General features: G+C 32.6%; 2 protein-coding genes across 2 annotated transcripts; both read right to left on the bottom strand.

Annotated features, from left to right (window-relative positions):
* Positions 1-694: 694 nt before the first annotated feature.
* On the bottom strand, positions 695-2,491 carry LOC105346223 (transforming growth factor-beta-induced protein ig-h3). The gene is made up of 6 exons (XM_011454721.4): positions 2,333-2,491; positions 1,762-1,976; positions 1,462-1,648; positions 1,278-1,376; positions 1,086-1,199; positions 695-977 (listed from the first exon to the last, which is right to left on the bottom strand). Exons 1-6 carry the CDS (start codon positions 2,472-2,474, stop codon positions 838-840), a joined length of 897 nt encoding a protein of 298 aa, XP_011453023.2. The 5' UTR covers positions 2,475-2,491; the 3' UTR covers positions 695-837.
* Positions 2,492-9,859: 7,368 nt separating this feature from the next.
* LOC136271474 (transforming growth factor-beta-induced protein ig-h3-like) lies at positions 9,860-23,112 on the bottom strand. Its single transcript, XM_066071547.1, has 18 exons — positions 22,923-23,112; positions 22,225-22,439; positions 21,933-22,119; positions 21,734-21,832; positions 21,534-21,647; positions 21,294-21,430; positions 17,538-17,685; positions 16,840-17,054; positions 16,548-16,734; positions 16,349-16,447; positions 16,149-16,262; positions 15,908-16,045; positions 11,490-11,633; positions 10,789-11,003; positions 10,497-10,683; positions 10,299-10,397; positions 10,099-10,212; positions 9,860-9,996 (listed from the first exon to the last, which is right to left on the bottom strand). Exons 1-18 carry the CDS (start codon positions 23,059-23,061, stop codon positions 9,860-9,862), a joined length of 2,688 nt encoding a protein of 895 aa, XP_065927619.1. The 5' UTR covers positions 23,062-23,112.
* Between the last annotated feature and the right edge of the window lie 291 nt (positions 23,113-23,403).

The raw sequence follows: 23,403 nt of genomic DNA, 5'->3' as shown, positions 1-23,403 counted from the left end.
ATCTGTTTCCATCATATTTGTCTATCTTTTTATTCATTTTTAGCACAGATAAACAGTTTCTACTGTTTAAGCGATTCATTTAAGGTCTAAACCTGGAATTTTTACTTCATCGTTCAAAATGTAAACAAACGCTTTGTTTACATAGCAAAGAACTTCAAGCTCCGTAACTCGCTTATAACTCAACAAATGACACTCAAATTTCGGTTGCCTATTAAAAATGCCTTACTGAAGCATTGTAAATAATAAAATCAGAAAAATATTTTTTGATCAAAATCGTGACCATGCCTCTTTAAAATATAGCAACAATGATTAATGAATAGAAATATAGTCAATATAAAATTGACTCTACACCTTTTATTGGATCAGTTACAGTGAAACCAATAGCGTCAGTACTTTTCAGTACTTGTCAGTACTTCTCAAAGCTTTTCAGTACCGTCAGTAAATTATGTCAGTAAATGTCTATGTTTCCCAGTACTCTCTAAGTTTCTCAGTACTTTTCTAAGTTTATCAGTACCGTCAGTAAAAGCATAGGTATTTGTCTAAGTCTTCAAGTAATGGCAGTACATTGTCAGTAAATGGCAAAGTTTATTAGTACAAAATGAAAATATCAGTACTTTTCTGGCGTGGAAAGGCGCACTGCCTTTTTAAATCTCAATACCAGTAGTCAACAACCAAAACAATATTTTCTGTTTTGTTAATGTTTATTGCAGATTTATAGCGTTTTCAGTCAATATGTAACAACAAGCTATTCGATGACAAACACATTTACATTCATTCACAACATGTAATAAATTAAAAGAGATATTAGTTCCAAAATGTTCATTTGGTTTGTTCAGATTACTTTCTTCCTAATATCGAAGAAAAATGATGACGAGCTGGAATAAGTACGTGATCTATGATGTGTACGACACCATTGGTGGCGCTGATGTCGGCTTGTGTCACATGAGATTTGCGGTTAAGAACAACACCATTAGTACCTGAAGTGAAAGAAACGCCGTTCACATTAAAAGAATTGAAAAGTACTCATAAATTTGATACATTGAAGCCAACGAAGTTAAAACATTGATGTTATTCTCAGTACTTACTACTGACTCCTAGTCTGATGATGTCATGGTGAGAATCAAGAGTTCTGAGGTGTTCCCGGTTGTACAATCCAGCTGAGTATTCAGTGTGAGGAACGACGTGGTACTCCAGAATTTCTACAAAAAGTGCGAGTTATTTTGTTTTGCAGTTTGAAGTGGAAATATTTAAAATAAAATTTTTAAATCTATGTTTACCCTTAAGAAGCTGTGGGTGACTTTTAAGATTGTCCAAAACATGAGTGTCGAGTTTATTGAATGCAGCATCGGTTGGTGCGAACACTGTTAGACCATCTCCTGATAAAAGTGTTTTTGCATTAAAGAAAAGACATAAAAGAGAAATCTCAAAGCTTAACAAGAAATCACTTGGTAGATAACCAACCTTGTAATGCCCCTGCCAATCCTGCTGATTGCACCAGAGACAAAAGAGTACTCAGGTGGCTGTTGCCGGCCACCAAATCCACAATGCTTCCTGTAGGAGGCATCATCACAGTGTCAATCACGTGCACCATTCCGTTTGAGGCGGTCAGGTCAAAGTGTGTGATTTTGGATCCTTCTACTGTCACCACCTACAAAAAGATTTCTTTTTAGCTCATTCCTTATATATAGATTTAATTGCAACTAAATATTTGCATAAATACTTTTTTCACCGGACTAAGAGTTATGGTATAAGAACACATACGTTATTGTGATTATAGATGTTAAATCTGATTTTGGTTCCAGCCAAAGTCTCCAACTGAAGCTCATTGGATGCATCGGCCTTGTGAATGGAACCTTTGACCACGTGGTATTTCAGTATATTTGCCAAAGCGGTGGTATCTCTCTGTAGACCGTCAAGGACAGACTGGGGAAGTTTGGAGAATGCAGCATTTGTTGGAGCAAATATGGTGTATTCTCCTATAACGTAAACGTAACTCGATTTGGTATGGACTTTCAATCGAAATTGAAATTATGATCGTTGATTTCATCATGATTTTTTTATTTTCTAAATTTAAAAATACATTATGATATTTCGAATAAATAAAGTTGAAATTGAAATGTATAGTAATACGAATTCATTCACACAAATGTATTCACAAATGTTAAAGTGTACCATAAATGAATACTTGAATCCAAATAGTTTGATCAAAGAATTTCCTATTGATCTGGCAATTGAATTTACTGATGCTTAAAGATCCTAAGCTTAATCGGAACAATTGTGGTGATCAACGAGAATTATTTTTTTTGCCACCAAGCCATTGTAATAGAATTACCTGACAGCAGAGCATCAGCCAGACCTGCTTGTTTCACAAGTGAAATCAACGTCGTCTCACCATTGTGCTGTAAAACATCCACCAGGTTACCTGCAAACACGCTCTGTACAAACACGGTCAAAGCTACAAAGGCGATCATCATTTGTTGCTACAATCGTTCGTTTTGTTCAAAAAGTTTTGTGAAGACATTAGCGATTTCCATATATTTATAGTAGTTCACTTTATGTAAACTATTTCAACATCAGTCACAGAAATGTGCCCTGGACTGTTTTCATAACAATACAGGATACTTCTAAGGCTTCTCAGAGGATCAAATTTGTATTCATCTTTGAACTATTTGATTTCTAATTCGATACTAACATTCACTCTGTCAATTAAAAATAAAAAGTTTCATTCATTTGATATGATTAATAAAAAGAAATTTGATATCGAGTGTTTTCATTTTTTTGAACTGACAGAAACCCCTCGATGACCTCTGGAAGTGTGTAATGGTCTTTCGTAAACTGAATACAGTTATCTCTAGAAGATTTGACCACACGTGTACTTACTCATGGTATCATTCACGCTCTGAATTCCGTCAGATTCTTCGTATTTTTCCATGTAAAATACTTCACATTTATAGGTAAATAAAAGTGTTATTTTACCATTTATTGAAAGAAGTATATGGTATTGCATAAAAACTTCACAGTAATTCTAAATGATTGTATAGAAAACGATTGTTTTTATCATTTAGGTTAAGATTCAGTTTTATTTATTATCTGTCATTTTACTTAAACTATTCATCTTTCGTGAAAACTCTGAATTTGAAATACACATTAACAGTAGCTTGTTTAATTATCGAACTTTCATTTCCTCTGTTTCCGCACAAGCTATAAGAAATAATCTCTAACCACTTTTAGATGTATATTATGAGCGCAAAACGAGTTTTGTGGAATTGTAAAAAAAAAATTTTTTCAATAGTCGTAATATAACTTATTCTTGATAAATTAAACAGATATTGTTCGACAATATTTTAACATTAGAAGACATAGGTCTAATTTTGCTCTATCAAAAAATGGCAATTTTACATAATTGTAACGTGGAGTTTGAATATTTTGTCACATTGAAAATATTCTTAAGACGCAGTACAATCAACATATATTAATTAATTTTTTAAACATTTTTAAAAGCATAGTTTTTAAAACTTTTTTCAGACTTAAGCTTTAGTTTTTATATCAATATAGTCCGATTTGCTGAGGTAGATTGAAGCGTAATGCTACTCTTGCTTTCTTAGAAACGATTATTTTCAAATTTAATTTAGAATCCTGATCTATGAAGTCTTTCAAGGTATGTTAGGAAGAAAAGGATACACGGTGTAAATATTAAAGCATTCATTTGGAAGGAAAGGTGGTGTTCATGTCTGGGGTTAATTTGTTGATGTGCTAATCAAGCCCTTTTTGTCCATTCGAATAAGATAAATGATGATCACTTATTAAAGTCAATGTGGAGTTTGTGTTCAATGTACGAAAGCCGAGAAGGATCATTCGAGATTCGAGATTCGAAATATGAGATTCGAAATACGAGATTCGAGATTCGAAATTCGAGATTCAATATCTAAATTAACCAATCAAATCATGGATCTGAAACCTGCATCCTAGCAACATCAAACTGTTCTAAATAAAGATCATTCGTACATGCTTTTTCCTACAAATAAATATCTTAATAGCTCTTATATAGTGGTTATAAAATGGTTAAATTAACATTGATGAATTAACCCCACACAGTATAAACCATTAAATTAGAAATAACACTGTTGGCTTTGCGAATCTACATGTAAGTGGTTTTGTTTACCCTTTATGTATTTCCCCCCGAACAATTTTAACCCGAAGTGTATTCGCCCCAACTGTGTAAAAATCGGCTCGCGAAGAAAGATCTGTTTAATCTAAATGTTTTAGCTATGAAACGAAACTCAATGAAATAATCGACATGTCAAAATATAGGTTATGATAAAGTTTTAAACCATAGAAGATATAATGATTTACAACCTCAAAGACAAAAATCCAGATAAGAATAGTGTATTGTAGGGTATGGCAATGCCATTGTCGATATGAGAGAGAGAGAGAGAGAGAGAGAGAGAGAGAGAGAGAGAGAGAGAGAGAGAGAGAGAGAGACAGACAGACAGACAGACAGAGAGAGAGACAGACAGACAGACAGACAGACAGACACAGAGAGAGTTTTGTAGTGTCAAATTCAGTTTGATTTAGAATTTGAAATTGATTTGATTTGTTACAAGCATATATAGACAATAATAAAGCCTCTAAAACGAGAAAAGAGAGGAGGTAGCTAGGGTAGGGCAGACCAACTAGCAAGCTTTAATTTTAACGGTGTTAGCGCACCTGTGATTTACATCGACTCTCTCTCTCTCTCTCTCTCTCTCTCTCTCTCTCTCTCTCTCATCACCTAGCATTTCCTTTTCCGTGAGGGGGTTTGGGGTATTTGTGATGTCTTACATTAGCTAGCGAAAATGATAAAAAAAACATGAAATTTTCTTTAAATTGTGTGCGGATGTTGTACGCCAATAATCTGTTTTCAGTATATACATTTCAAGAGGGGGGGGGGCTATATAGTCCTAATTAATTTGTCAGTTATTCTGTCCCCACTTTGTTTTATCTTCGTTTTCCAGGTTTTTTTTTTATTTGGCTCGGCAAATTAATATAAAACTTTCTGTGTAGCTCCATAACGATGCACTTTAGATAAATTACGAGTAGTTTTACTTTTGATAAACAGGTACATATCCGTACTTGATTTTTAATTTGACTCTTATAATCGGATTTAATATTCCAATAATTATAGGGTAGGAAAGAGTAGACGGGACTTTTTTGCGCATATCCTACTGTACCATTCATTCAACACAGGTATTAGCACTCATCGAGTTCGACTTGCTTTCCTTTTCTATCATCCACTGGATTTAAAGCTATTAATTTTTGAAAATATTTTGAATTTATGGCCTGATTATATATAAATTAGAGCTGCGCTGGTGCATATATTTACCCAAATGGACCAAAATATAACCAAATGAATCTAAAAATTTCGACAAAATTAGTTTTAAACGTACGACTCTTTTTCAATTCTAATCGGGTATGTCCTTTAGAAAAATCTTGAACTACACACATTTTAGCAAATAAAACGGCAATTGTTTCATTTTTTAAGGGGAGGGAGGTGGTGCCGGTAAAGGACATGTATTGCTTGTGGCAGTTGTGCTATACTCTCATTTGTTATAATAGGTAATATTACATATTGATATAAAATGAAAGTTTCCTATTACACTGTACATAGCTTCTATCACGCATTTTGACCCGTGCGATAGTTTAAAACAATTTTCAAAGCATTTAATGTAATTCAACCGATCATTTTTGAAATTTAATTTTCTTGATCCCCGCCTGATACGTCCGCCTTCTTGTATATTAGAATTACATGTATGTTGACCATATGTACACATTAACTTAATCGGCTATGTTATGGGATGATAACATTTTTTATCAATGATTTTGCAGGATATGTAACAAATAACAGCCTATTTGTGGGGTTTTGCTCTGGTTATTTGAGATAATTTGCCGCCATCTTTTATGCATTCCACACACCACTCACAGTTTCTTTATTTGGTGTTCTGTGTGTATGGCGACAAATTGGTGCATTTGCACTTCTCGCCCTTGAGCTTCATCCTAATTACATTTTATCTGGCTAAGTGTAATGCAGTAGTATATTAGATACACACATCTTTGTTTGCAGTGCTTATTTACATCTTTAGAGATTTACTTACAAAAAAAGTAAACATTTGTATGACTTATATGTAATTATTGTCAATTTTGGTGCGGTGGGGGTAGGGGGTAGGACACTACAGAGAGCCTTAACTTGGCTGTGAAACATATGCTTTTATTCTTTCTTCTTGATATATCAATGAATGAATTATAACAAAATATATGTACAACAATTAATTTTGAAATATTCATGCACAATCAAATAAAAGTTTTACTGTTCTCTGCACAAGAAATCGGCAATGTGAACAAATTTGCACCCTATCATCCCTACCTTTAATTGTAGAGAGTAGGTATCCTTCTATATTGAAAACAATTCCAAAAGTAAGACTCATAATAAGTTGTTTACTGAGGAAAAGGAAAAAAATTGTATTTATTAATAATTCCGTATGATGTGATAATATCTCAATGATTTGTTTATAATCATAGTACTAGTGTATTACTGTATGCATACATAAAAACGATAAGAAATGCTTCTATTTATTAGTGAAACAGGACAGATTATTTATATTTAGATTATTTAGATACATGTACTAATCTTCATGCGGGGATCTAGAAAGGAGGGGGTCAGGGGATCTGGACCCCCTCCTCGGGAAAATTGGAGCTTATTAAATTTACATAGTAAAATTTTTTAAAATTGGCCTAGGACCCCCTACAGAAAAAATTAGCTACGCTTACATGTATGAAGTTCTCTACCATAACCGCATTTTTACACAAAAGGGGTGAATAAACCCGGGTTTTAAACTATTACTGGTGGTGAAATACCTTAGGGTTCAAACGCATCAGGTGGAAATGCACCAGGGCAAACAAAATCACTTAGATCCGCGAAGCACACTGCATTATTACTAGTCTACTTAGGTATTCTGTGTAAAAGTAAATACAAATAATTATTTAGTTAGGTAGGGAGAAGTGAACATAGCATTTATTTGTATATAAGAGCATGTACGTGTGATTTTTATTTAGAACAGTTTGACGTCGCTAGGATCCATATTTTCAGATCCTTGATTTGATTGGTTAATTTAGATATTGAATCTCGAATTTCGAATCTCGAATCTTGTATTTCGAATCTCGTATTTCGAATCTCGAATCTCGAATGATCCTTCTCGGCTTTCGTATCAATGCCATTTCCTCTGTTTTCTTTTATTTGTATTCTTTGATTTTACTTACCATTAATTTGAAGATACATGTATTTGTAATGCCCATAGTTACCTTAAATAACACATTCTTAGTTAGATTTGACCAAGATTTTAATGTATAAAGCATAAACGGTAATGGTTATAAATATTTTATTTAAAAAAAAATGATCGACTTGTCGATATCCGTAATAAATTATTGTCAACTTTGTTCACAGACTTGCTGTTATACTTTGGATTTTTCAATACTTAAATCTTCAAGTTAAAATGAAGTTGGGTTGCAGAGTTGCTTTTGTCATCAATTTCTGAATGCAATTTAGACCACTCGTGTGGCCATTCTGTGTACATTCGTTTATGACGTCATTCCATATAAAAGAAAACCCGGTTTGCTTTCTCATTACCAGCTTTTCACTTGTATCTGTGGTGTTTTATGGATCGTTAGAGGACCGTTTCTGAAACATGATTACGTTGTTTAAATGGGATATATGCTCTTATATTTATATCATTCTAATATAAGTACATGTATAATATGTAAACGGTGTGACCGTTGGACCGAGCGCAGATTCAACATACTACTAGTGCAATTTGATTTTTGTAGAACAAAATTTATTTATAACGCACACAGTAGGATCCGCCTGGGTGCCTATTCAGATCATTAGCCAAAGTTTAACTAAACGTCGCATGCTCAGTCTTTATTATGACGTCGTGTTTCAGACGTAAGACGTACACGTTTTATCTTCGGAAATAGTCGAAGTGAGTTACGTTTTTCCGAACTTTTTTTATTTCTTCTTTCATTGTTTATCAACTTAATTCATATAAATATCGCGATAATAAAATCAAATACTTTATTCAGTATCTTAAAGATCAGTTCCTTGATCATGATTTAATGTTTTTATTTTCCATCTGATAATTTAATAAGACATACAAAGAACTAGTCGTATTTCTTGATTAAAGAACTATATTGAATCTTATCTGGTGTCCTCTTTTATTTCTTTTAACTAGACTTTGACCCTTTCGTGCACGGGTTGACATTGCATATGATATTGAACATTTACGAAATAGATACGTCGACGCACCGTATTGTAATGTTGACATTTACATAATTAAGCCCCAAGCATACAATAATGCTATTAATTTCACTACACTCTGCTTTGTTAGAATAATCTAACTGTGTCACGTGAAAGGCCTTCACCGAGGTTAAAATGCCTCCCATATACCCGTAATGTAGCAAAAAATTACAGAATAGCTCCGAAACGATTTTAGAGAAAATTAATGCTGCTGCATTGAAAATAAGGTCAAATTATCCATAACAAACCATTTTGAAGCTGTAAATACCTTTCATCTAAAAATGTAATTCATATTATTGAAGAATTCAACGCTTTTCACCAAATTCGCTTCGAATTTACACATCATGTTGACATTTGGAACTCTCGTGATTTTTTATATTAAATGTACTGAAGTAGAATTATCTCCCGTATTTCCTTAAAATTCTCAATGAAAATTTACACGTTTTTGTAATATCTTTTCTGAGTTTATCCATGCAAATGTGATATTGTGGAAACAACAGCTGAAGAACCTCTCGTGAATGTAATGAGCATGCACAAGATTGTAAAATTTTAAAAACCCCAGATGATTTCCGGATTTTTTAAAGGAATTTTTGTTAATTATTGATTGGCGAAGTCTGATTGAGACAAAAATAAAAACAAATTGGTGATCTTCAAGTACCAATGATGTGTTAAATAAGTAAAACAAAAGTCAGTATTCTTCCGATTTCTCGGTATTAAAGCCCAAAAATTAGAGTCAATTATCTCAATATATATTAGTATAGATTGAAATTGCCTTCTATTGAAACACTGGAACATTTTAATTCGAGTTCAGGGGCAATAGACATCGATAAGTACCAGTCAATAAATGATCGAACTAACTTTTTAAAAACAAAATGGCTGCTAATATGGCGGCGCCCAGGGCTGGAGAAAATTTTGTTTTGTTTTAAATATACGTGTTACCATTAATCCTTGCTTCGCAAAGCGGGCTTTGCCCGCCTCTCGCTGCGCTCGATATAAAATTGATATACAATTTTATTCGAATTTTTACAATTAAATGAAAAAATTGTGTGGTTGTTAATAACACACTGTAGAGTTGAACTTTTGGTGTGAACAAATGCATTAAATAAATATTTAATCATATCTAGTTATCTCGATGTAAAACGTTTTATTTCTTAAATAAAAAAGTTCATTCTCACAATAAAAAGCATCTTTAGTTCACATCTCTTTAACCTATGGATGCAATCTTTTAAAGAATAACGTATAATACAATCTGCACTAAAGTGATTTTGTGCCGTTATTCTTTAACATCATCATGGCCATACACAGAAATTAAAATTTGAAATGTTTTCTGAAGTCGTATTGCTTCGTGTAAATCTCAAAACCAGTAGTCAACAACAAGAACAATAGTTTCTTTTTTGTCAATGTTTATTGCAGTTTATAACGTTTTCAGTCAATAAAAATAACAAGCATATTCAATAATAAGTATATACAATTACAATGTGTGATCAAATGGAGACATGACTTCAAAAATATCAAAGTGGTTTGTTCAAATGATTACTTTTTCCCCAATATCGCAGAGAAAAGATAACGGGACGGAATAAGTACGTGATCTATGATGTGTACAACACCGTTGGTGGCACTGATGTCGGCTTGTGTCACGTGAGAACGGTGATTGATAACAACGCCAGTACCTGGAATAATACAAAATATTGTATAATGATATTAAACGATGCGCAGATTCATAATATAAAGATAAAAGGTAATTGGGACAAGTAAATGATATTGAAACTTACTGCTGACTCCAAGTCTGATGACGTCATGGTGAGTATCAAGAGTTCTGAGGTATTCTCGGTTGTACAATCCAGCTGAGTATTCAGTGTGAGGAACGACATGGTACTCCAGAATTTCTAAAAGGAAATAGCAAGATCTTTCTTGCATTTTAAAGTTAACTTGTAATGGTAAGGAAATAAGATATTTATTAAGAAAGGCATACCTTTAAGAAGCTGTGGGTTTCTTCTAAGATTGTCCAAAACATGACTGCCAAGTCTATTGAACGCAGCATTGGTTGGTGCAAACACTGTGAGAGCATCGCCTGGAAAAAATAGTGGGAATATTAAGTATTCATTTTATAAGCAATGGTAAAAAATAAAATTGGAAAAACATCTACAAAAACACAAGCATAATAACTGACCCTGTAGTGCCCCGGCTAATCCAGCTGATTGGACCTTAGACAGAAGAGTACTCAGGTCGCTGTTGCCGGCCACCAAATCCACAATGCTTCCTGCAGGAGGCATCATCACAGTGTCAATCACGTGCACCATACCATTAGAGGCGGTCAGGTCGAAGTGTGTGATTTTGGATCCTTCCACTGTAACAACCTACATGTACAAACAAAAAAAATGTCTAATGTACCTTGATTGATTTTATGCGAGAAGATAGATTTGATTAATTTGGGTATCATAAAAAAGAAATAAAACACTTACGTGATTGTGATTATAGATGTTGAATCTGATTTTGGTTCCAGCCAAAGTCTCCAACTGAAGCTCATTGGATGCATCGGCCTTGTGAATGGAACCTTTGACCACGTGGTATTTCAGTATATTTGCCAAAGCGGTGGTATCTCTCTGTAGACCGTCAAGGACAGACTGTGGAAGTTTGGAGAATGCAGCGTTTGTTGGAGCAAATATGGTATATTCTCCTGTAATAGTAACCGTTACTCAAATTATCAATTACTTCCTGTTAAGATTATCGTTATCAAAGATTAGGCAAGTTGTAATGAGCTACGACTTAGAAGTTTGTAGTTATAAGCAAGTTTATGATATTTTGAATTCTCATAAAAGATCATGACAAATTTGGATTTGAAATCAATTATATAATATATTTTGTAAAAGGTCAAATGTCTCGAATTATCACCGTGACACTAAAATGGCCAATGATGTGTAACATCGTAAAAGTGTATACAAAGTGTATAATTATGGATAAGCAACTGCAAGTTTTTGTTTTTTATAGGCAAAAAATACTACTTCCCCCGAATTGATATTGTTTGATATTTTTGTATAAATGACCCCAATCATTTAAATGAAAGAATTCCTCCATCACCTAGTTTTCTCGAAATTTCACCCAGGCAAAACATTTTATTCAATGGATTGTCTTATATATAATGAAGTTATTGAAAACAGCATACCTGACAGTAGAGCGTCGGCCAGACCCGCTTGTTTAACAAGAGCTATCAAAGTCGTCTCCCCGTCGTTTTGTAGAACCTCTACCAGGTTCCCCCCAAACACACTCTGCACAAACACGGCCAAAGCTACAAAGGCGAGCATCGTTGCTGGATTTATGTTGCAGTTTAGGTTTGTCAGGAAGGTTATGTGAAGACAAGTAAATTTCCAATACATTTATAGTATTCCAATTTATGTAATCATTTTAGCACCCGTCATTGAAATGTGTCCACGAATGTTTTCATAATTCTAAAGGAGACCCTGTGGGTTCCTATTGGGCCTAAAATGATTTATTTCTGATCAAGTAACAAAATTCAGACATTTAAGCATTGATATTGCATGTCCATAAATAAGAACATTTTTTATATTTATAGGAAAATGATTTTATTTGAGATTGAGTATTTTTAATATATCAAATCTGATAGAAATCCCCTGAGGACCTCTTACAGTGGAATGGTCTTTCGTAAGTTGAAGACATTTATCTCACAAAGAATTGACCTCACATGCACCTTACTTAAGTTCATGATATCATGTTCGCCTTTAATTTACTCACTTATTCTTGTTAATGAGCATTTAAAAGCGATATACTGAGGCTATCAATATTTGTTTAATTGTACGGTTATTAATTCTCTCTCTCTCTCTCTCTCTCTCTCTCTCTCTCTCTCTCTGTCTCAAAATTGAAATATGAAAATGAAATAGATATGTTTCTTGTTTTACCACCAAATTTCATTCTTTACATTAAAAAAAAAATTCAAAGAAACAAACTTTTGGAAAATCCAATATGGTGTAGAGGATCCAATAAGTGTAACTTAGAAACATGGTCGTTTGATTAATATAGATTGCATTAAAATGGGTTATTGTTTAAAAAAAAGAAGAATCACGTTGCAACTTAAAATTCATTTTTGTTAAACATTTTCTTAAAAAACTTATTGAATTTTTGTTTGCGAACAGAAAATTAAGTTGATCTTGAAAGGAAATACGTGCATATCATTACATCTAACAATATGAACTAATTATTTTGTAATGAAAGATGAAAAAGCTATCAACATACCTATCAAAAAGTCATTATCATCTAAAATGTGATAATGCAACTTGCAGAAATGGCAATTACTAATATCACACTGTGAATTTTTTAACGAAATTTGTTTCAATATGCAATTATTGTGGAAAATGTAAAAAAAAAGTTAATGATTCCGGAAATTACAGGTAACTAATACTTCATTTAGAGACACTTTAAGCTTTGTAATCATATTTGCCTGACACACGTTTGCCGACATACATTAAGCGTTTTGCTTTATCGCTGAGATTGGATTTCCTCACGGAATGTAGAGAAGTTACTATGCCCCTCATCAACCACTCCCTCCCATCATTATAATAAGTATTTATTTTTTGTTAAGACATATTAATGTTGTAATGAAATGTCTTAAAGTACTAAAATTGAAAGTTCTTGGGGAATCAAACTTTATAATGGACGTCGTTTGAGAAAACTAAAACAAAGTAAAACTGAACTTGTTCGTGCATTATTTGCCTTAGAATAATTAGAATAAAAACATTGAAAAATATATTTTAATGGCGCTTTTCCTCAAAATCAGATTGTTTTATATTTAGGCACAGTTGCCATTCCAAAAATCGGTTTTAAATGTGTATATGATGACGTTTGCTGATATAAAAATAAAGATGTATCTTGATTAATAACATATATATATAATAATAAAGAGCCTTGAAAATTAAACTGTTTACAATTACTTTTAAAATAAACCAAGGGAAACTTTTCACCGAATGAAACTCTTAAGCACATTAAAATAGAATGCGACTTTAATTATTAATCAAAGTACTGAAGTACTGACAGGAGCGAAATTAAACGATTATTATTTATCTTAAAATCAACGATATGTTATTTTCCTTGGCAAGTAGTTTATAATCACTATTTGAATTACGCACATTTTTAAAATATGGATTCTCGGACTTTTCCGACAAGAATTTCGAGAAAACCTCTTTTGAATCATATTGTGTAATATTTAAAAATAGAATTGATTTCATCATACTATGTATCGGTATTCGAAATATTTCATGAAAATGCTTCATGATAATCTTCAGTATAAAAAGTGTATAAAAAAACATACATATTGATTTATAGGCATGATAGAAAGTTTGATATTGAACTCCAGCTTTTTTATTGTTAATAAAATTTATTTGCTTAATTGGTATAACGTTCAAATAAATGTTGCTTTCTTTTGTTAGTAGCATTATTTATGAGCATACTGAAACAGTTTACTTTCTTTGCACTAGTTATTTTATAAAAGAAATGGTTATTCCATGCTTTACCTTATTGGTAAACAAATAAAAGACTAAGGCGTTGTTTACATAACAATGAACAATTGACAAAAAAAATAGATCTGGCTGTTTGACTATTAGCGCACGAGCAGAAGCGACAAACAAAATTGCGCGACCCTAAAATTTAAATTTGAATCGTAAACTGCTGCCAAAATGCTGTATAGAGTGTTATTTCAGCTCCGTGTTATTTTCGCTCTTCTTGTAGTGAAAACAGTTTTGCTCTGTCTTGAATTCGCCGATACAATCCGGACTAACAACGAGGGCGACTGTTGTACAATGCAAACGTATTCAAAAATCTTGAGATATGTCTTAATTATTTAGGAATCATTCAGTGTGAATTTAAAAAAAAAAAACTTCATATATTAAGCTTTTTTTAATTGTGTAGATGTATGAGGAAGAAATGGATATAGTCGCTAATGCATTGCGAAATAGGCAGTGTGCATGACTAGGGGTATTTTACTGATTCAGACCTTTTACTCTTTAAGGATAAAAGTGAAGAACACTTTTGAAGTTAATGTGGAGTCAGTGTTCACAACCATTTTCTGTTTGCTTTTATTTGTATTCTTTGATTTAATTTCGCTACACTTTGAAAATGTAATGCAATATGTAATACAATAAATTTTAACTACAACCTTCTTCATGAGAAATCCTTTGTCAGATTCTCTTGGAATTGTTTGCATGGTGCACTAACAGTAGCGGTTATGAAAGTTTTGTAACATTTTTTTTCTTTTCTTGAAATAAGGAAAGACATATTTGAATTAAATTGCGAATGAATAAGAATTTTTTGTTACTCCTATAAAACATTTATTAATCCACAACATCGCATTTACTATACCTACATGTAAATCTTAGGAAAAGAAACATTTATGGACACACCCCCCTTTGAACGCAGCAAAGAAGAAATTTATCCTAGTTATAGCATTGAAAATCGATTTACTTGCTTTTGAAAATAATTTTTTACTGTTACGCTATGTGATAGATCTTATTCAAATTATGTTGTGAACGTTGTTTTGTCTTTCATTTCACGGATAATTTAGCTAATATAACGAACTCACTGTCATAACTTAAAGAAGTGTTATCATTAAAAAACTCGATTGATAGCATTTTACTATGAAAGCTATTTTGACGTCTGTGTTTTATTTTCGTAAAATTGTCGATTGGTCAATTTCCGTTATAAATATTGAGTGTTGCCAATTTTGTTATTTGGCTTGTTTTTTCTTATTTTTTGTTAAAGGCTACATTACTACCATAAAAAGGCGGGTGTTCTTCGAATTATGAAAAGATACCAATAAAAAAAACAAATTATCAAATTGTGCTTTTTGGGGATGTTGAAAAGTTATTATAAATAATTTAAAAAGTTAAGATTTGTCTCGATTTCTATTATTTTTTCAAACAATAAAGCCTTAAGTCACATCGTTAAAGTTTATACATTATTGAAACTAAAGCATTGCAAAATATTTCTATGTAGTGTGGATTGACTGGAACTAAACTACTGACAAAGTAAGATATATCTACTTCTTAAAAACAATTTACATTTCTGGCTGAGTCAATTATTACAACCCAAGTACTTTTCAAACAAAAAAAACCCGCTTGTAACATTTAATTCAGATCAGTCTTAGCCAATACTGGCCAAATTGAGAGGAATTTAAATTTCAACTATAATAATTGGTGAAATAATATTCGTGGCGGTTTCTTTCTCAAACAATAAAGTATCAAACTCATTTTGATAGAAAATTTAACAAAATAATAACAGATTATGCAATTTGCATTGAAGTGATGATTTCGTGCCGTTACTCTTGAACACTATTATAGCCATATATAGCTATTAAAATTGAAATTTGTATGAAATTCCTTTGCTCAGTGTAAATCATATTACCAGTAGTAAACAACAAGAATAATATTTCTTTTTTGTCACTGTTTATTGCAGATTTATAACGTTTTCAGTCAATAAAAATAACAAGCATATTCAATAACAAGTATATACAATTACAATGTGTGATCAAATGGAGACATGACTTCAAAAATGTTATAATGGTTTGTTCAGATGATTATTTCTTCCCTAATATCGCAGAGAAAAGATAACGGGATGGAATAAGTACGTGATCTATGATGTGTACAACACCGTTAGTGGCGCTGATGTCGGCTTGTGTCACGTGAGAACGATGATTAATAACAACACCATTAGTACCTGGAATGAGGAAAATTTATTGTATTATTTAATTTAACGATGCACAGATATCTAAAATAACAATAAAGGTGATTGATACAATAACGTAAGCTTGAATACTTACTGCTGACTCCAAGTCTGATGACGTCATGGTGAGTATCAAGGGTTCTGAGGTATTCTCGGTTGTACAATCCAGCTGAGTATTCAGTGTGAGGAACGACGTGGTACTCCAGAATTTCTAATGAGAAAAAGAGAGATCTTACCTGCATTTTAAATTTGAGTTGTAATCATCAATAAAGAAGATATCAATTGAGAAATGCATACCTTTAAGAAGCTGTGGATTTCTTCTAAGGTTGTCCAAAACATGACTACCAAGTCTATTGAAAGCAGCATTGGTTGGTGCAAACACTGTTAAAGCATCTCCTGTATAAAATAGTGGGAATATTAAATATTCATTTTTTAAACAATGCTAAAAAAATAAAATTGGAAAAAAAATAATAATAAAACAAGCAGAATAATGAACCTTGTAGTGCCCCGGCCAATCCAGCTGACTGGACCTTAGATAAAAGAGTGCTCAAGTCGCTGTTGCCGGCCACCAAATCCACAATGCTTCCTGAAGGAGGCATCATCACAGTGTCAATCACGTGCACCATTCCATTAGAGGCGGTTAGGTCGAAATGTGTGATTTTGGATCCTTCCACTGTAACAACCTGCATGTACAAGCAAAAATGTCTTTGTAGTTTGAGCGATTGTATGCGAGAAGATAGGTTTGACGAATTTGGGTATCACAAAAAAGAAAACTTTAAAACACTTACGTGATTGTGATTATAGATGTTAAATCTGATTTTGGTTCCAGCCAAAGTCTCCAACTGAAGTTCATTGGATGCATCGGCCTTGTAAATGGAGCCTTTGACCACGTGGTATTTCAGTATATTTGCCAAAGCGGTGGTATCTCTCTGTAGACCATCAAGCACGGACTGGGGAAGTTTGGAGAAAGCAGCGTTTGTTGGAGCAAATATGGTGTACTCTCCTGTGATAGTAAACAGAAAATTAAAATTAGTAATCATTAGTAGAGATTGAATGCATTGTTAAATCCGGACTTAGTTTAGGGTCTACATGTAGTCATAAAATGATGTAATGAGATTTTGAAATTTGCATAGATTATGATTCACTTTTTTGGTTTCAATTGAGTTATATCATTTATTTGGTAATAGGTTAAATGTCACGAAAATGTATTGTTTTTAAGGCAGTGGTTTGGAAAAACTTAAATAGTGTTTACATATTGTTTTATTTTATTTTTGAATGACCATTTGCAAGGTCCAGTCATTTTGAGAGCAAATGGGTGAAACATGTCTCGAATTGATATCATTTATTATTTTGAATATTTGAATTAAAAACAAAATTAAAACTCCTCTTGACCTACACCACTTGAGTTTTCTAGTAATTCCGCTTAGACAAAACAATTCAATAATTTAATCGTCTAATATATAATTTATTATTGAAATCAGCATACCTGACAGTAGAGCGTCGGCCAGACCCGCTTGTTTAACAAGAGCTATCAAAGTCGTCTCCCCATCGTTTTGTAGAACCTCTACCAGGTTTCCTCCAAACACACTCTGCACAAACACGGTCAAAGCTACAAAGGAGAGCATCGTTAGTGGCTATAAGTTGTGGTTTAGGTTTGTCAGGAAGGTTATGTGAAGACAAGTAAATTTTCGATACATTTATAGCATTCCAATTTATGTAACCATTTTAGCACCCGTCGTTGAAATGTGTCCATGGAAGTTTTCATAATACTTAAAGACACCCTGTGGGTTCCGATAGAGCCTTAGATGATTTCATTTCATATAAAATAACAACATTCAGACATTTAAGTATGAATATTGCATGTTTATAACAAACACAAGTTTTATTTATGTAATTGTCAATTAAAGCATTTAATATCGAGTTTTTTTAAATTTCAAATTTGACAGAAATCCCCCCGAGGACCTCTTTAGGTGGCATGGTCTTTCGTAAGTTGGGGACATTTATCTCTAGAAGAATTGACTACACATTCACCTATCTTGAGTTCATGATATCATTTTCGCCCTAAATTCATACAGCAGATTTTTTCTGAGACCATTTATTTTTAAGTAGGATTTGTCTATTTTGAAAGGTTATCATGTCATTAATTGAAAAAAAATCATTAACTAATTCTTGTTAATGGACATCAATAAAAGATAGACTTAGGATATGATTTTTTAATAGTATGGTATTTTTTTCTCTCTCTCTCTCTCTCTCTCTCTCATTTTCTCTCTCTTTCAGTCAATGTATGAAAATAAAATATATATATAAGTTTCTTGTTCTACTTCATGGATCATTTGTATTTGTTACGCACTAAAATAATCAATGATTCAAACGTATGGAAATTATAATATGGTGTAGATGAACCAATAAGTGTGATTTAGAAAAATTGTTGTTTAATTGATAATGATTGCACTGAATGCGTAAATATTTTTGAACAATAAACATTTAAGAATCATCTTGCAAGTTATCCCAAACATTGATTATTGTGAAACATTTTCTAAAACAATTATTAATCTTTCATGTGAACAGAAAATCAAGATGATCTTTAGAGGACACAGGTACAATATTTTTAACAAGTTTAATAAATTACTCTATAATAAAAGCATGAAAAGATATAAGGATAACAAATCAAAAAGTCATTATGATATCAAATGTGATAAGATGTCTAGCAAATACAACTATCATATTACAGTGGGTTTTTTGTGAAAAACAAACTGTTCAGGATCCGTGATATTACAAGTAACTAATACTTTCATTAGAGATACGAGTAGCATATGTAATAACATTTTCACGTTTAGCGGCACACGTTAAACGTTTTACGTTTTGCTTTATCGCATAGATTGGATTCCTTCACGTTTTTGGAATGTAGAGGTCAAAATTCCTTATCTCTTATACCTAGCATTTCGGGAGGGGGGGGGTTGATTTTAGCAATTGGCGCATGATTAAAAATAAGAATGTATTTGTGTGACCGTTAAATTTGGATTTCAATCGTAAAATGCTGACAATATATTATAAAAGGGCTTATTCTTGTTCCGTATTATTTTTCCTCGTCTTGACTTGCAAATTAAACGGTTTTGCACTGTTCTGAATATTCCAAAACAAAGCTGTATTGAAAGGGAGATACGTTAAAGGCATTGAAATTCGCACAGACCTAAATTTCATGGTTTACAACGAGGGCAAAAAGCGCGGAAGGAAATCGAGGAAAATATTTCCTGTATACGGTAATCACATATGAAAAAGTATTCGTGATAAGTTTGTTCGATTTAGAGCGCGACCGTTGTAAGATGCAAATGTTTGAAAGCTTGCTGTATGTCTTGCATCTATGTGCAACTCTTGTACACTGAAAGTGATTGTTATTAGATTAGGTGATAGGATTGCGCGAGTGATCAAGTGTTCGGACGAATGAACGGGTGCCATAGCCATTGGACATGTGGAAGTTAATGTGAAGTCAGTGTTCACAACCATTTATTTTCTGTTTGCTTTTATTTGTATTCTTTGATTTTACTTTGCAACACTTTGAAAATGTAATGCCTGTAAATACAATAAATTTTAACTACAACCTTCTTCATGAGAAATCCTTTGACAGATTTGGCTTGGATTTGTTTGAATGATGCACTACCAGTAACGATTATACATGTAAAAGTTTTGTAACTTTTTTCCATCCTTGAATTAAGGAAAGACATATTAGAATTTAATCGCAAATGAATCAGTATTCGTTTTACTTCTATAAAACATTTTCTAGTCCACAACATCGCATTTACTATACCTACATTTTAATCTTAGACAACGGAACATTTATGGAACACCCCCCCCCCTTTCAACGCAGCAAGGAAGGAATTTATCCTACTAATAGCATTGAAAATCGGTTTATCTACTTTTGAAGATCATTTTTTTTTTTACTGTTGTGCTACTGTGACAGTTCTAAATTACTACGTTGTCAACGTTGTTTTGTCTTTTATTTCACGGATAATTTAGCGAATATAACGATGTCACTGTCATATCTTCAAGAACTGTTTTCTTTGAAATTTTGTCAACTTCATTGACCACATTTTACAATCAAAGTTAATTTTGACGTTTGTGTTTATTTTCGTAAAATTATTGATTGGTCAATTTCAGTTATACATATAAATCGTCGTCAATTTTGTTATTATTTTTTTTTCTAAAAATTACATGTTCAAGTTAAGATTTATACAATAGAAAAAAGAGTGTTTTTCGAATCATTAAAAAAGACTAACAAAAAAATATGGTTTTTAAGGGGATTTTGGTTGAAAAAGTAAATGATGAAAAAAAAGGTTATCCATATGATAATTTTTTAAAGGTTTGTCTCGATTTATGTTCTTTTTTAATACAATAAAGCTATAAATCACATCGTGTCAGTTTAAACCTTCCTGAAACTAAAGCATTGCAAAATATTTTTAGGGTTAGTAAATAGACTGCAGCTAAACGAAATAAATGATAAAGTAAGATATATCTACTTTTTGATAATCAGTTACATTTGAAGCTTAAACAATAGTTCCAATCCGCGTACTTGTCGAATTAGAAAGACGCGCTTGTAACATTTAATTTAGATATGTTATAGCCAATACTGGCCAAAAAGGCCGAAAGGAAAAGTGTAAAAGAAATAACATAACTATAATTTGTGTTAGTTATCTGCGTGTATCAATAGAGATAATGATCAAATGCCATATGTTATAATATTAAACAAAATATATTTGTTTTAAATACAACCTTTTTCATATCTTAATTTTAAAACTAACATTTTTTTGCTACAAAATGCGTGTTAAATTGAGAGGAATTTTAAGCATAAGAATCTGTAAAATAATGTTCGTGGTGGTTTTTTTTTCAAACAATTAAAAATCAAACTCATTTTGATGGAAAAGTGAACAAAACTATTCAATAGATTATACAATTTGCACTGAAGTGATTTTATGTTGTTATAATAATTCTTAAACACCATTAGAGCCATATATAGGTATTTAAGTTGAAATGTTTCATGAAATCATTTTGCTCAATGTAAATCTCAGTACCAGTAGTCAACAACCAGAACAATGGTTTCTTTTTCGTCAATGTTTATTGCAGATTTATAACGTTTTCAGTCAATAAAAATAACAAGCATATTCAATAACAAGTATATACAATTACAATGTGTGATCAAATGGAGACATGACTTCAAAAATGTCAAAATGGTTTGTTCAGATGATTATTTTTTCCCCAATATCGCAGAGAAAAGATAACGGGATGGAATAAGTACGTGATCTATGATGTGTACAACACCGTTGGTGGCGCTGATGTCGGCTTGTGTCACATGAGAACGATGATTAATAACAACACCATTAGTACCTGGAATAAGGAAAATTTATTGTATTATTTGATTTAACGATGCACAGATATCTAAAATAACAATAAAGGTGATTGATACAATAACGTAAGCTTGAATACTTACTGCTGACTCCAAGTCTGATGACGTCATGGTGAGTATCAAGGGTTCTGAGGTATTCTCGGTTGTACAATCCAGCTGAGTATTCAGTGTGAGGAACGACGTGGTACTCCAGAATTTCTAATGAGAAAAAGAGAGATCTTGCCTGCATTTTAAATTTGAGTTGTAATCATCAATAAAGAAGATATCAATTGAGAAATGCATACCTTTAAGAAGCTGTGGGTTTCTTCTAAGGTTGTCCAAAACATGACTACCAAGTCTATTGAAAGCAGCATTGGTTGGTGCAAACACTGTTAAAGCATCTCCTGTATAAAATAGTGGGAATATTAAATATTCATTTTTTAAACAATGCTAAAAAAATAAAATTGGAAAAAAAATAATAATAAAACAAGCAGAATAATGAACCTTGTAGTGCCCCGGCCAATCCAGCTGACTGGACCTTAGATAAAAGAGTGCTCAAGTCGCTGTTGCCGGCCACCAAATCCACAATGCTTCCTGAAGGAGGCATCATCACAGTGTCAATCACGTGCACCATTCCATTAGAGGCGGTTAGGTCGAAATGTGTGATTTTGGATCCTTCCACTGTAACAACCTGCATGTACAAGCAAAAATGTCTTTGTAGTTTGAGCGATTGTATGCGAGAAGATAGGTTTGACGAATTTGGGTATCACAAAAAAGAAAACTTTAAAACACTTACGTGATTGTGATTATAGATGTTAAATCTGATTTTGGTTCCAGCCAAAGTCTCCAACTGAAGTTCATTGGATGCATCGGCCTTGTGAATGGAGCCTTTGACCACGTGGTATTTCAGTATATTTGCCAAAGCGGTGGTATCTCTCTGTAGACCATCAAGCACGGACTGGGGAAGTTTGGAGAAAGCAGCGTTTGTTGGAGCAAATATGGTGTACTCTCCTGTGATAGTAAACAGAAAATTAAAATTAGTAATCATTAGTAGAGATTGAATGCATTGTTAAATCCGGACTTAGTTTAGGGTCTACATGTAGTCATAAAATGATGTAATGAGATTTTGAAATTTGCATAGATTATGATTCACTTTTTTGGTTTCAATTGAGTTATATCATTTATTTGGTAATAGGTTAAATGTCACGAAAATGTATTGTTTTTAAGGCAGTGGTTTGGAAAAACTTAAATAGTGTTTACATATTGTTTTATTTTATTTTTGAATAACCATTTGCAAGGTCCAGTCATTTTGAGAGCAAATGGGTGAAACATGTCTCGAATTGATATCATTTATTATTTTGAATATTTGAATTAAAAACAAAATTAAAACTCCTCTTGACCTACACCACTTGAGTTTTCTAGTAATTCCGCTTAGACAAAACAATTCAATAATTTAATCGTCTAATATATAATTTATTATTGAAATCAGCATACCTGACAGTAGAGCGTCGGCCAGACCCGCTTGTTTAACAAGAGCTATCAAAGTCGTCTCCCCATCGTTTTGTAGAACCTCTACCAGGTTTCCTCCAAACACACTCTGCACAAACACGGTCAAAGCTACAAAGGAGAGCATCGTTAGTGGCTATAAGTTGTGGTTTAGGTTTGTCAGGAAGGTTATGTGAAGACAAGTAAATTTTCGATACATTTATAGCATTCCAATTTATGTAACCATTTTAGCACCCGTCGTTGAAATGTGTCCATGGAAGTTTTCATAATACTTAAAGACACCCTGTGGGTTCCGATAGAGCCTTAGATGATTTCATTTCATATAAAATAACAAAATTCAGACATTTAAGTATGAATATTGCATGTTTATAACAAACACAAGTTTTATTTATGTAATTGTCAATTAAAGCATTTAATATCGAGTTTTTTTAAATTTCAAATTTGACAGAAATCCCCCCGAGGACCTCTT

The sequence above is a fragment of the Magallana gigas genome, chromosome 2 (genome assembly GCF_963853765.1).
Source record: "Magallana gigas chromosome 2, xbMagGiga1.1, whole genome shotgun sequence".
Taxonomy (NCBI): Eukaryota; Metazoa; Mollusca; class Bivalvia; order Ostreida; family Ostreidae; genus Magallana; species Magallana gigas.
Note: the sequence above shows the minus strand (reverse complement) of the source record. Positions and strands in the feature narration are given on the sequence as shown.

Coding starts and splice junctions, on each gene's coding strand:
- LOC105346223 (XM_011454721.4), bottom strand. CDS start 2,474: ATGATGATCGCCTTTGTAGCTTTGACCGTGTTTGTACAGAGCGTGTTT. Junction 1,649..1,761: donor ACATCTATAATCACAATAAC/GTATGTGTTCTT, acceptor ATCTTTTTGTAG/GTGGTGACAGTAGAAGGATC. Junction 978..1,085: donor CATCAGACTAGGAGTCAGTA/GTAAGTACTGAG, acceptor CTTTCACTTCAG/GTACTAATGGTGTTGTTCTT.
- LOC136271474 (XM_066071547.1), bottom strand. CDS start 23,061: ATGCTCTCCTTTGTAGCTTTGACCGTGTTTGTGCAGAGTGTGTTTGGA. Junction 11,634..15,907: donor TGCGATATTAGGGAAGAAAT/AATCATCTGAAC, acceptor ACATAAATCCAG/CAACGATGCTCGCCTTTGTA. Junction 10,213..10,298: donor AAACCCACAGCTTCTTAAAG/GTATGCCTTTCT, acceptor ATTTCCTTTTAG/AAATTCTGGAGTACCATGTC.